The sequence below is a fragment of the Festucalex cinctus genome, chromosome 7 (genome assembly GCF_051991245.1).
Source record: "Festucalex cinctus isolate MCC-2025b chromosome 7, RoL_Fcin_1.0, whole genome shotgun sequence".
Lineage (NCBI taxonomy): Eukaryota > Metazoa > Chordata > Actinopteri > Syngnathiformes > Syngnathidae > Festucalex > Festucalex cinctus.
Window position 1 is genome coordinate 12,452,039 of NC_135417.1, and position 14,809 is coordinate 12,466,847.

The window sequence follows — 14,809 nt, forward strand, 5'->3', positions numbered from 1 at the left end:
GTAGGCCTACAGTGTATTCAAAATATTGTAATAATTACATCGCAGATCATAGGAATACGTCATTGTTAATTCGGAGTATCATACATGCTAAATGGCAGACAGTTCTCAATTTAGAAATGAACATACCTGCAAAATGCTCATCATGACCCTGCATATGATAAACATTAAAACTGTAAAAATTTGAAAGAAAAAGACGATCTGCTTTTCTTTGTGGAGAAAACAAATGTCAAAGCAACCTCTACAGTAGATCTACTCTGTTTAGTTAAGTGTAAAGTTAAAGCTACGAGGCTTTGTGTGACTGCAGTCAGTGTATTTCAATTAGCATGTAATTTATATTCAAAACAACAAAACAATTACCATGATAAAGATTTAAAATAGGAAACATTTTCTGACTCAACACTGCAGGTCTACAAATTCTTTGACCCCGGCTAATACCTTAATTAAACTGTCTAGTGAAAAATGTCCCATTTGTGTTTGTAATGTGCAATTCTATTACATAACTTGAATGAAATGATTAGTTGTGTTTCAAACAAATATTTTTGCCCTTGACAGTTGTCTGTGCACTGCTGTAGTATTAAATTCTATAGGACTATTTCCAGAAGAAGCTGTTTCCAATTCAAGTTTTGTTGAAGAAAAAAAAAAAAAAAACGACACGATACATGGACTCAACATATATTCTTTTATATTTACATGTAGTCCACACCTTTCAGGCATTTTTGATCATTTACATAAACACACATGGACAACTTTTTTTTTTTTTTGGCAACCCTCTGTTAATGAAAGAAAAATAATACATAAAATAATCATAATAATAAAAACAACAGAATTATTTTGAAAAATAAACTCATGGTAAAAGGCCTGGACAAAAATGATGGTACTTTGAGAAAATATTGAAAATAATTTTATCACAGGGACACATTCAACCAAGGTGTGTCCTCTAATTTAATTTTAATAAGCCACCTGTCAGCCGATTTTAGGAGGTAAGCAATCCTGGTTCTCAAAGAGCCGCAGTCCTGTGTGTTTTGTCTCCCTCCTCCAGCACAGGTGATTCAAATGATCAGCTCATCATCAACCTCTGGTGAAACCTGATAACAATCCTCAGCTGCGATGACTATTATTTTCATTTATTTTCATTGATTTCATTAACAGAGGGGTTACCAGCATTCCAACGCGTGTACACGAATGTTACTGTTGTCATATTGTTTATTCGAAAACCTTCTCTAGAACACCAATCGGATGTACGCACACTCTGAAATGTAAACACTCAAACATTGGTTGTGAAAACCAGAGAGAAGGCTTTAAAGGTAACCAACATGCTGACAGCATTAAGATTTTCATGCAAAATACATCTGGCAAGAGGAGCCCTTACGCTTTTCTTTTTTTTTAATTGATTCAAGTTAGACAACTTTGGGGTATGCAAGAATTAGTAATGATATGTCAATAAATTATATGGAATATTTGTACAAAAAAAAAAAAAAAAAAAAGCAACAACCTAAATGTCCCAACATATTAGTGCTGCAAGATGAAGCCGCCTTTCTTTATCTGTTACTAAGCAACTTCAACAAGCCTCAACAATCAGACTTGCCCACTTTTTCCATTCCCTCATCACTGGTCGAGCTACTGAAGCAATAATATTCTTTTAAAGACCTCTCATGTCTACAAACAGGGAAAAGAGTGGATTGTAATGAAAGGAGGGTAACAAAAAGCATTATTTCCTAGGGAAGGCCACTATAGATTATAGTCATTTTTATTTTATTTTTGTCTGACTGTGTGTTTGACTTTGTTTTTTTTGTGTTCACATAGTGCTACACTTCTTGTTCTTGTGGGTGTGAGAGTCTTTAAAGCGGAGTCGTTGCTTGGATCGATACTTCTCCAGGTAAGTTAGTTGTTTACTGTTGATTGCTCCACGACGCTTCCTTTAAACACAGAAGAAGACAAAGAATTCAGTGATTTCAAACAAATGACAAATCCAGTTGTGTGCGCCATTGTGAAAGATTTTGAATATTGTGCATATGAGAATACTTTTTGCGCCATTAGTAATTTTCTTACTAAAAAATGGGCATCAAGTAGCCTCCACATTCTGAAATTGCATATTTGAGGTTCATACATATTTAGTTCATAAAAAATAAGGACGGCGTATACTAACTGCCGGATCAGTTGAATAGCATCTTCATACTTCATTCCGCTCTCTATCAAAGCCAGCGCGACCAGCACAGGAGCCCTGCGTGGACATATAAACGTCGACATGAACAACAAATATGTCTGCGAGATGATTGACGTCAATCGTGTACGTGCGTTCTGATTCATCATTTGACGTTGAGCTCACCTTCCGAGGCCTGCCACGCAGTGAACAGCCACGCAGCATCCAGGTTCCTCCTGAAACTTCTTCTTCAGCAAATTCAACCAATCATCGACTAGTACGCTCGGGGGCGGGGCACCATCGTCAAATGGCCAATCCTAAATGAGAGGCGGAAATCATCACGTACTGCATGTCTGCGTTTATTCATTTCAATATCTCTACAAGAGTCAAAACTTTGTTGCGATGACTACTTTTGTTCTCATGTGGACATTTTGGCTAGTGCTTTTTTTTTTTTTTTTTTTTTTGATTATTTGTACACTACTGAATTTTGGGTGTAATTTTAGGATGAACCCAAAATGTCACGACCGGTGTATGTATGTATGTATATGATATGTCCTCACCACCACAGTAATGCCGTCTTTCTCCAGTGGCGTTTTGTCATACGTGATGTCACAGACTCGAACCACTGTCGTGACCCCGAATCGCTTCAGGTCCTGGAAGACAAAAAGGACCTCAATTTTAATTTTGTTGGTTTAGTTCCGCAGTAAGATTATTATTTGGCACACGGAATCTTACCTCTGTGAAGGAGCCGAGCGTGCTGTCTGTTGGGTTATGTGTAATAAGAAATCGCATGTGGTTGTGGCACAGTTCCACTGGGGCTGGACGGTTCATGATGACCAGTTGGACTTTCGGCCCACAATTGTCCAGGGAAGACTTCTAAGCTATACATTTTAGAAATGAGATATTAGAAATCAAAGTGTACAAACTATTGCTTTGTTTTGTTTTGTTTTTTCAAATCAATGTTGGGCAGATGAGTAAGCGTGGATGCAAACAAGATGATAGAGCTGAGGAGGATCCCGGAAGAATCCTTCCAGCAGTGCATGAATGCATGGCAGAGAAATGCTGGCAAAGCACATTAGACTCCTGCATGATTTACTATGAAGGGGAAAACGTTTCATTTGGCTTTTTACATTTTTGCCACATGAGTCCTGGAATTTTTCTGACAATTAATTCAGTTTGCATGATATTTACTGATTATTTCCAGTAACATAACTACACTTGTGCTTTAAACAACAAATGCAATTTTAAACAGGGCTGTCAGACATGTTAATTCAGGGGCCACTTTCACCTTAATCTGATCTCAAATGTACCAGACGAGTATGTCCGTCGCCTAATTAGCTATAAATAATGCCAGGTCCTGGCAACCAGTCCAGGGTGTCCCCCGCCTACTGCCCAGAGCCAGCTGAGATAGGCTCCAGCACCCCCCACGTCCCTTGTGAGGAATAATCGGTCAAGAAAATGGACGGACGGACGGACGGATAGATGGATGATGCCAGGTCAACATATTTCTCTGTTTTTGTTTTGTTTTGGTGCAAAGAATTTGAAGTACACATTCATTTACTATTTTTGTTATTCCATAATAATGTGAAATTACAAATAAATAGCAAAATTGAGTGCAAAATGTTTGCATTAAATCCTGAATAATAACCAAATTTCACAATGTCATTTACGTGGTTTGTCAGTGTGCCATCACATCCAGTGGATAAAAATAGTAACAAGTTTGGGTGAAAAACTGCAGTCACGGGCCAGATTGGAACCCCTGATGGGGCAGTTCTGGCCCACGGGCCGTATGTTTGACCTCCCTAATATAGAATGTTTAAGAACACGTGACGTTATCAGTCGAGTCTTCATTCACGTCTTTCCTCGTAGAGTGTAATAATATCTAATCGTGCTCTTGTATGCAAATAAGACACAGACATAACAGCAACGAGTTTACAGTTTGGAATGGAATTTTGAATTCCGTAATGAAAGATGCCTTGCATGCCCAAACGTGAACAGCAACTATTTTAGTTAAGAGTGCTGATAAACACAGTAGATGGATGACATTGAAAGTTATTATTAGAAGCAACAAATTCACTCAGTTTTCAACAACAATACTGCACAGTGTAAAAATTGACCTGGTCACTAAATAGATGAAATCTCTCACCTTTAGTTTTAGCTTGACAGCTGTCGAGTCTTCAGTGGGCGGATAAATGTAAATGTTCAAATCAAAGATTTCCAAATGGAGGAAAACGTTTCACCCCATCAGTTTTGCGTAAGCCCGGGAGGCAAAAAATACGTCAGCTCTGTGATTTTAATACCACAGAACCGATATCAGTTCTTCTCTTCAGTCCTTCACGCTCTGCAATTTAAGATCTTCCCGTCCTTCTCCGCTTGGATCTTTGAGGCTCCACTTGTTACCCCATCAGATGGCTTGTTTGGCCAGGCACAAATTTGTTTGTTCAGACTTCACGGCCCCGCAACTGCACGGCACGAGTGCATCGTCGGTTGCCTCTACATGTGCTGAGCGTGGCAATAGTCGCCGCTTTGTCGCACAAACGCCATCAACCGGTGCTTCTGTGAAGACAAAAAAAAAACAGAACTGCACAATTCTTCTCAATCCCTTTTTCCCACATGCAAATCTTTTTCACTTAAAGCAGGGGTGTCCAAACTTTTTCATTTGAGGGCCACATACAGAAAATCAGACGGACGCAAGGGCCACATAATATTATGAAGAGAAATTGTGTTTAGTCTTAAGTAATTTATTTGTGCTTTTGCATATTTAGAAAAAAATGCTACAGCATATAAACAATTTATTTGTAATATGGCAGTAGGGTTATTATAGTTTTGGAATTTTTCATTTTAGTTTTTATTTTGTTTTGAGGTTTGTTTGTTTGAAATTTAGTTAGTTTTAATTAGTTTTCAGGGTGGTTCTGTTAGTTTTTGTATTAGTTTTAGTTCTTTAATAAATGCTTAGTTTTAGTTTAGTTAGTTTCAGTATTAGTTTTATATGTGTATTACTTGTGCGCAACATTTAAAAAACACCATGGGCGTGACCTCATTATTCCGGTTGATATCAAAATAAATCTACAAAAAATCACATTTAAAATCATCCCCAAAGTCTCATGCATTCAATTAATTACCAAAGACTAAAACGAAGGACATTTTTGCTATAATTATAGTTAGTTTTATTTTAGTTAGTTTTGTAAACATAAAATATAGTTTCAGTTCATTTTCTTTCTTTTTCTTTTTTTTTTATAAAAAAAAGCACATTTTATTTCGTTAATTAAATTGTTTTTTTTTATTGTAGTTTTTTTCGCTAGTTTTAGTTAACTAAAATAACCTTTAATAGCACTTGTGTTTTTCAACACCCTCCCCTCCTTACTTTGACCATCTCCAAACATTTTTGTTTGTATTTTATTCGAACTGAGTCAAATGCCATTTTTAGCATATGTCGCGGGCCACGAAAAAAATGGCCAGCGGGCCGCAAATGGCCCCCCCGGGCTGTAGTTTGGACACCTCGGCACTAAAGGCTGCAGTCATGGAGGACAAATTCATTTCGAACGCCTTTTTAACCCGATAAAAGTGTGGGAATGCGAGTGAACGCGAATCCCTTCTCGGATTCACGTGCGCAAAGACTCAGACAAACAGCCAGGGAAAGACGAACGGGTAATCTGCCATCACCTCTTCACCCCTGAACACGCACGCACACACAAGTACGCACAAGCACCCTGTCACATGGCAAATTACTCACTCACTGACTGTTCCACAACACCGTTGTCTATTCTAGGTTGTTGACGATCTATATTTAGTTATTATCCTGTGACGGCTTGCAGATTATTTCGTATCATAATATTTTACACTCACAGGACATGAGGGACTGGTCATCATTGGACGCACACGTTGTAATAGTGCTTAATCAAGATTATTAAATGTATTCAAAACTAACATGAATAATAATTCTCGAGTTTTAATTGTCACTTTCAGACATGTGAATATGAAATGTACCTCTTTTTAATCGGTGAAAAACAAATTCTGACAACTCAAATCACAGTATGCAAATTACTGTATCATTCCAACAAGTTTCTAATGTTTTGTTTGCTGTTCATGAATAATCAGCTTTACTGGTAAACTTGACGCAGCACAAACACAATAATCAACATATAATTAACTTGTACCTCTCTGAGTGTCGAAACTTAACATTATTATCTTTTTAATAATTTTTTTTTTTTTTTTTTTACAGAAATCATATTACAACCTATTCAATTGAGCATGTTTCCCTAATGTTGTGAAGATTGAATGCTACCTGATATAAATACAAAAAATAAATAAATAAATCATTGCTGACACGGATCACACAAAACATGACATGAATCACTAACTCACTATTGAACAAATAAACTGTCGAGAGATGGCCTAGCTAAATAAATAAAGATCACATTTTTATTTTGATACAATATCTATTGACCTAGTTAACACAAAAAAACTAATCCAGACAGTGACAAAACCTTGGTCGAACTCTAACACTATTATTATTTTAGATACAGCTGGTGAAAATGTAACAAGCAAATACGTGTGCCCACGTTTGTTCAGTTTCTTTTTGCTGTCATAAACTGGGTCAAGACCCAACAATGTTAAAAAAAAAAAAAAAAAAGTGTCATGCTGGGCTGACCAATTCAATGTTTTCCAAGCTTTATTGGGCCAAGGCAAACATATTAAAAAGAAAAATCTCACATGAAAACATCTCGCAAAAAAATGTAGATATACAGTTAGAAAATAATGATGAATGTGCATTGTTTAACTGTACTAACATCTAATAGAAACATATGGAATTATTCTGCTTGTCGCTATATGTCACTGACATAGCTAGATAAACAAAGATATGTTATTTGTTGTGAATTGAAAAATATTTTAGGACAATTTGAGTGAATTTTGCCACAGCACAAATGATGATCCACTGGCCGAACTTCCTTCAGAACGACACAATTGACTGCAGAATAATTTGCAGCTTAATATGGCTTGAAGCTGGTTGTAACTTCAAAGTGGTTCAATCCTGTCACAGTGTTGTACTCGCCATGCAAATGACACCCAGTTAACACCTAAAAGAGATGCGGTCTTGTGCACCACCTGTCTTAAGTCACGTTGCGGGGAAAAAAAAAAAGTGTGAAATGCTTGATGAAGTTATGCATCCTTATACTGTAGTTCAGTAGATTTTGCAGGCATCTATGCCTGAATATATTTTCCTCCCTACATTTTAAAATGGATGTCTGTACTTTTTACTCATTACAGTTTAAAAATAAAAAACAAACAAACTTTTTTTTCCCCAAACCACCACAGCTGATACAACAACAACAACAAAAAGACAAAGAGAGGTAACGTCAACACCAGTTCAGATTCTGATTGAGATCTTTGTAAACATGAACCAGGGAACATGATGGAGCAATACATTCAGAGAAGCAAGATATTCCTCATCCTGGTCTTTCAGATTCATAGCGACCGTTTGATGTTGACGCCTTCTAGAATCATTTGTTATCATTAGCTAATCTAGCACCTAAAAAGTAAGTCAATGCATTAACAAAGCTATGTTGTTTTAAGGGCATAAAAGCCCGAGTCAATGCTAGCTAGCTTCTTTTTTTTTTCCTTCTCCTACTGGTATGACCACTGTGAAAGTTAATAAAAGTGGGAAACTATTTTGTGTTCAGAGGTTCCTTTGTTTTGTTTTTGCCAAGTTATCAAAACAGGTACTGTAAGTCTATTGAATTAAGCAAAATTACAGATATTTTTGGTGAAAAAAATAAAATAAAAATTAAAAAATTTAAAAAAAACTGGGTGAAGTACAAGTACTGATTCAACTCCTGTATTTATTTAACAGTCAGAAAGTGCAGACATTAAAAATGTACAATATACTAAATGTGATTTTTTTTTATATATATTTACTGCCAATTATATACAATATCCATAAAATGTATTTCTTTAAACTATATAAGCGCTTCAGTGAGTGTGACAATATCAAACAATTCAGTTAAAATGGATGAGAATCTTGCTTCTCCCATCTGACGTTGTGGTTGTTTATGGTTCTTTGGTTCACTTGCTTCCATGTCACTCCTCCTAGCTTTGTTTTTCTGTACACATTGAAAGATTCCAAAATGTCATCAATCAAGATCTTCACCACGATTGACTTTATCTTTCTCTATTTTCATCTTTTTTTGTCTATGTAGAGGATTATTAGAGCATTAATTTATTAATGGACTTATATATTGTCTATTTTGGCAAAATAAGGAGTAGAAAGTAAAGACATCCGTGTCCAAACGTAAGGAGTGAAATTAAAAACGTGTTTAAAAACAAAAGTATATATATAGTATATGTCAAATGAAATTTACTTAAGTCCAGGTGCTGTATTTATTTGATGTTTTTTTTCCCCCCTTCAGTTTTCCCCCCCAAGTGAAGGAGTTGAATGAATCCGTGCTTCTATGTTTACCAGCGTATTTTGAGTATCTGTACTTTCGATTAAAGTGTGAGTTACTTTCGCCATCTCTCTCTTGTACGAGCCTGCGCCGCACGTCTGTTGCATCAAAGGGGGGAAAGCTCCACAAACTGACAAGCCGCGGCGACACTACTATGATTGCAGAGGCTGCTGCAGCTCGTCTGCTCGTAACCCCCCATTTTGACACCGAATACACACAGCTGTACAGTATTTATATCCACATGTAGACTTGTGTGACGCACTAGCTTCGAGGTGGCAACAACCTGCAAAGTTAGCGCGCATCTCGGGGACTTCGGTAGCGACAACAAAGAGAATCTCGTGAGAGTTTGCGCTCACCTTGTTTTTTTTTTTTGTTTGTTTTGTTCAGACGGTCCGTGTCATCTCTCTTGGAGAGACGAAAACAACGTCCGCGAGAAGGTAGGTCGTCTTGACGGTCTTGTGCAACCACCTGTAGCCGCTTCCTGGATGACGCCGAGCCGTCGCTGCCTCCCAGACACAAAAAAAAAAGAAGCGAAATGCGCGGGCACAAGTAAGAACGTGCTAGCTTGGCAGTATGTCGTATAGTAGCCGAGGCTCTACGGTGAGCCGCTGTAATCGGGCTGAGCAGCCATCTGACCCTGACAGCCCTGTCACCGCCAGAACACTCGACAGTTAATGCTCTTAGTGAAGAGCTTCACTCCCCCCCCCCCCCCCCCCCCTCGCCGCCTCCTCCTCCTCCATCCACTTCACCCCCTTTCTTCCCTCCCTTCCCTTTTCCTTCCACTGTGCAGGTACTTGGTGAGCACTTGTGACAATTATAGCGTGGTTCCCTCCTCCAAAATAAGCTGCTGAATATTTTATTTTATTTTTTTTATCTTGTAGCTCATCTCCAAAAAAAATAAAATAAAAAAAAAATAATATTTCTAGGTTTCCCCTGAGGTGTGCCTTCTCGGGTTTTCTCTAGTGTTGTTCCGATACCGTTTTTTTGCCGCCCGATACCGATACTGATACCCAGATTCGCAGTATCGGCCGATACCATACCGATACTTGAGGTTTTTTTTTTCCTCAATATGAAAAAGCTGTCCTGCCATTGGTTCAGGGCGTTCAAGGGCCAATAGGATATCTTGGATCGGCATGCAGTGAACATGTCACATACCAGTGAATGTCGTGCATGAGCAAGACACAAGATGCTGCATCCAAAATCCTATATTAGCGTTGGAATTAATGGTATCGGCATGTTACTTGTGAGTACTCACCGATACCGATACCACTGTTTTAATGCAGTATCGGCGCCTCTGCCGATACCAGTATCGGTATCGGAACAACACTAGTTTTCTCCTTCTTATTCTTCTAAAAATAGACAACCCTTCAAGCTTACCAGACAGGTTGGACAAGTCAAACCTTTGAGTGAGTGCACTTCATGGAATTAACCATCTCCTCTCATTAGAGAAGCTTGTTGTATTTGATTTTTTTTTTTTTTTTTTTGCTACAACCACACTATTGCTTGAAGCTGTTCTCACAGTCCCAAAGGAGTTCAGAACTGCTTCTTCAGTGGATATTTTTATAAATCTGTTCAAAAGACATCTGTTTTGGGATCCACATGTTCCTTTAGTGGGAGACTTTTCTTAATCCACTTCTTAATAGCAACAGTGGTTGGTTTTCTCGTATGGGCGTTATGGACGGACGTGCAGGGCTCAATAAATGCAAATATGACATGTAAATCAATGCCATCTATTTACGGGAAATTTGTACACCATTGTAGAGTCGCCCCCTGTAGGAGATTTCAAGTATTTTGAGCCATTTTTGGTTGGGAAATGTAGATGAAGGTTAAGTTAAAACCAGATGCAAAAAGGTGGGTCTCGTGACCACCACAATCACAACGCAATTATAGAACACATCAATACTATATAAGATATATTAGTATGCAACTTTGCCGCATACGTCATCTGCAACCGTTTAAATTTAATATTTATCTAACGACATGAAACAAACATAAATAAAACACGCCATACTCAACCGGAGCTTCTGATTTGTAAATGTATTAAAGAGTGACGATTGCTGCAGATGTTTTTTTTTTTTGCTAATGCAGTGGTTCTTAACCTTGTTTCAGTTTGTAAAACCCACAAAAACAGGGTTTCAAAAAATTAGACTACTGTGAAGAAATCACCATTTATATTTCTCAGTAGTTTGCATGGAAACAAAAAAACATAAATTAGGATCACATTCACATCAAACTAATGAAAATATGTGATTTTATGTTATGGTATGGGCAAGTGTATGTATGTTATGGACAACAAACACAGGCGTGTTATTTTATTTTTGATGGCCTTTTGAATGCACTCAGATACCATGATGAGATACGAGCGAAATACTGTTTGCGCTACTCATCCATGACCACAACTATCATGTTGCAGAACGATAACACACAGCTCCATGTTGTACGTGTTGTTGTTGTACACATTTCCTGGAAGTTGACATTCTTCAAGTTATTATGGACAGCCTATTAGATGGCATCCCCGTGAAATCAGAATTTTGATATGCCACACCCGTGAGAGGATTTGTATTATCTCAGGACAGGCCAACAAAAAGATTTAGATGATTTTGTGTCGAAAAATGTCTTAATGTTTTAGTTTATTTCATGAAAAACTTCAGCAAAACAAAAGTGTTGCATTTATATTTTTGTTTGCTGCACATCCTGACTGTGTTAATTCAATTAATTAATTCAATTTCTTTTGGCTGGACGGTAGGTTTATTTCATGTCTTAAATTTATGTTTCTGAAATACTTCACAATGTGCAAATATTCTGTTTAATTGTGTTGGTGTCTGTCTAAAGGTTAAATATTTATATTTAACATTAAATTATCAACCTTTTGTTTTCCTGATCCTTATTTTGAAGAGAAAAAACAAACAAACCAAAAAACAATTATAACTGTCAATAACTACTAATAAATATTTAAACTGATACATGAGTACACACTGGAATAGCGGAACAAACAAACAATAGAGGAATTTAGGGGATTTTCATTTTCAACCTGGATAGAGTTTAATTTTTTGTTTTATAAAAATTATTTACGTTACAAGAAGTCAAGAGAGACTGCCTATTTTGTTTTTCATAAAAAAAACCTTTATTTTCATGTTAAAAATGCACTTTCAATAAAGTATTTGGAACTCCGTTTCTACTGCATTATTTTTATGTTGAGATGGTGTTATCGGCAGCTGCTGAAAGTAACTAAAAAAGTAACTTCTAATCTAACTTAGTTACTTTTAAAATCAAGTAATCAGTAACGCAATTTAGTTACTTTTAAAACCAAGTAATCAGTAAAGTAACTAAGTTACTTTTTCAAGGTAACTGTGGCAACACTGGTTAATTGTGTCCGGACTAAAAGTCATCGATGGATTCAATTTGTAAACATTATACATATGTCATACTGTGTGTTTTTTGTTGTTGTTGTATGTTGACTTGGTTAGGTTATGTTCAATATGTCGGGCCAGAGAGTCACAAGACTGTCACAGGCACAACCTTTTTTAAGCAGACCAATCTGGGGCCTCTCTTCACTATCAATCACTTTGAGTGGAGGTTAAAGTGACTGATCTAATCACATGATGAACAGCTTTAAAAAAAAATAAAATAAAAATAACTGCCTCTTCTAGGTAAAAATAACCATGTTGCTTCATTGAATGGGTCACAATTTTGTTGCATTTTAAATGTGTGGAAGTGTACAGCTCAAAATTAAGAATGGATAAAGGTCGTAGCAGGAGTGCACCACTGGCCATTGCTCATCGTCAACATGAACTGTGAGTCAATTCCAGTGACTACTCTGGAATTTAATAAGAATCTTCACTAAATTGCTAACAATATTGCACAATTTTTTTTTCTTTTTAATTAATATCCATTAGCCTTCTGACGTAATGAGCAAACAACCGTGTACCTTTCGAACACTAGCGTGATAGTTGCTAGAAATGTAGACATTGCACTAAAAATCAGACATCTGCAACTAGAATAGTTATTTACCACGTTAGCAATGTATAAAATGCATTTCTGATTAGTTTAAAGTTATCTCCATTGAAAAATAAGGACATTTCTTGGTGACCCCAAACTTCTGAACAGTAGTTTTAGTAGCTTTAAATTTCAGCTCACGCCCTCCTTGTATGTTCTCCCTGGATTTTTTCTGGGTTCTCAAGGTTTTTCCCCCACATTTCCAAACCATGTATTTCTGGTTCATTAAACACTCTAAATTGCCTACAGGTGTGAATGCTTGTTTGTTTATATGTGCCTTTTGTGAGCAGTGCTTCTCACCCAAGTCAACTGGAATAGGCTCCACCTCACCGGCGACCTTAATGGAACAATTGGGTTAAAAATAACACAATTATCGGTCAAAAAAGGGGACGGACTCGCTACTTGGGTAAATGCAACTCAAATTTCTGTGTTGTTTTGTATAAAACAATACAATTTCATTGTATTTATCTATTTTTAAAGTTGGGTCAAATTGACCCAAATAGTGGATTGGTCCTTTTTTTTTTTTTTTTTTTTTTTTTACCCAAATTGGGTGAATTATACCCATACTCATTCCTCCTTCAATGTGACCAACAATCTGTACAACTCAAGTGAAAAAAGGGAAATATATTAGAGGGGAGGTAAAATAAAATAAAAGAAAATCTCTTTTTCAATTTTCAAACCTTTTTGAAAAATCTCCAGGGAGCCACTAGGGCGGCGTTAAAGAGCCACATGCGGCTCTCGAGCCGCGGGCTGCCGACCCCTGTTCTAAGAGAATAAAACTTCATTGAATGTTATTTTTTAGACTATTCCATGTCATTTTTTGCCATTTTCAAAAAAATGTTAAAAAAAACAAAAAGAAAAACATAAAAGAGCCAGTCTTTTGAACGGTTCTTTTACGGCTCCCGAATGAACGGCTCCCCTGAAAGAACCAAAAGTGCCATCACTACTGGCAACTAGTCCAGGCTGTAGCCCGCCTCAAAGTCCAAAAGGGATTGGCTCCAGTTTACCCACGACGGTGGAAAGCATAAGCACTAGAAAATGGGTGGGTGTCTTTACACAAAAAAAAAAAATGTTAACACAAAGACATACACAAGTTGACTTCAGGCTTGCATGGAGTTGTTTCATAACGTTCAGATCAACCACCCGGTAAACAGGTTAGAACTCACCGGTCGGTTCTACCAACTCAACCAATCATGTGCTGTCTTACCGGGGTGAAATGTCTAGTAATCAGTGATCAATGTTGAGATGATTGATCCACCACGAACCAAGTCAGAACAGAGCATATGCATGACTTTTTGTACAATTTGATCCGCTGCGAGACTGCCGTGTTGCGTTGATGGCGCAAACGGCGCAGCGTTGTTGGCTTCGACACGGTTGCAGCAATGTTCTTGGGAAATATGAGCTGAGATCCTGTAGGTCAAACCTCAGCTGGCAGTCTTGTGAATAGCCCAAAGGACACGTTGGGTGCAGGGTGCGCTCTCTCTCTCTCTCTCTCGCCGACGTATGAAGGCCACAGGCTTCATTTCATTGACACGTAAACTGCTCAAGCCTGTTGGTCTGCCACCTCTGCCAAGGTTGCCTCTTCCAAGACGGGTTGCTTTTACTTTTTGGCTGCTCCAACGTTCACCTGGCGATTGGCAGAGACATCAGAGTCACATTTACAAATTTATAAACCAGATTGTCATACAGCATATGCCAATAAATTAGCCATCTGAGATTAAGGTGGAACGAAACGCAAGATGTCTAAAAAAAACAAACAATTGTTTTCGTGTATTTTAATGTGCATGTTATATTTATCTACAAAGTATTTTGAAAAATATGTTTAAAGGATCACATATATTTGATTACAGAGGCCTCCATATTTTAGTTTTTTTCACTCTCATGAATTCTTGAGAATGTGTATATACAGGACTGTCTCGGAAAATTAAAATATTGTGATAAAGTCCATTATTTTCTATAATACAGTTAAATAAGCAAAAATACCATACATTTTGGATTCATTACATATCAACTGAAACATTGCAAAGCTTTTATTATTTTAATATTGCTGATTATGGCTTGCACAGTTTAAGAAAACTCAAATATCCTCTCTCAAAATATTAGAATATTTCCTCAGACCAAGTAAAAAAAAAAAAAAAAAAAAGCCATAATCAGCAATATTAAAACAATAAAAGGCTTGTAATATTTCAGTTGGCTTGTAATGAATCCAGAATGTACGACATTTTTACTC

General features: G+C 37.1%; 1 protein-coding gene across 1 annotated transcript; it reads right to left on the reverse strand.

Moving 5' to 3' along the window:
• Window positions 1-665: 665 nt before the first annotated feature.
• On the reverse strand, window positions 666-9,281 carry LOC144022495 (protein tyrosine phosphatase type IVA 3-like). The gene is made up of 7 exons (XM_077527351.1): window positions 8,940-9,281; window positions 4,287-4,696; window positions 2,876-3,021; window positions 2,701-2,793; window positions 2,327-2,457; window positions 2,147-2,221; window positions 666-1,916 (listed from the first exon to the last, which is right to left on the reverse strand). The coding sequence occupies exons 3-7, from the start codon at window positions 2,969-2,971 to the stop codon at window positions 1,796-1,798; spliced, it is 516 nt and encodes a 171-aa protein (XP_077383477.1). The 5' UTR covers window positions 2,972-3,021; window positions 4,287-4,696; window positions 8,940-9,281; the 3' UTR covers window positions 666-1,795.
• Between the last annotated feature and the right edge of the window lie 5,528 nt (window positions 9,282-14,809).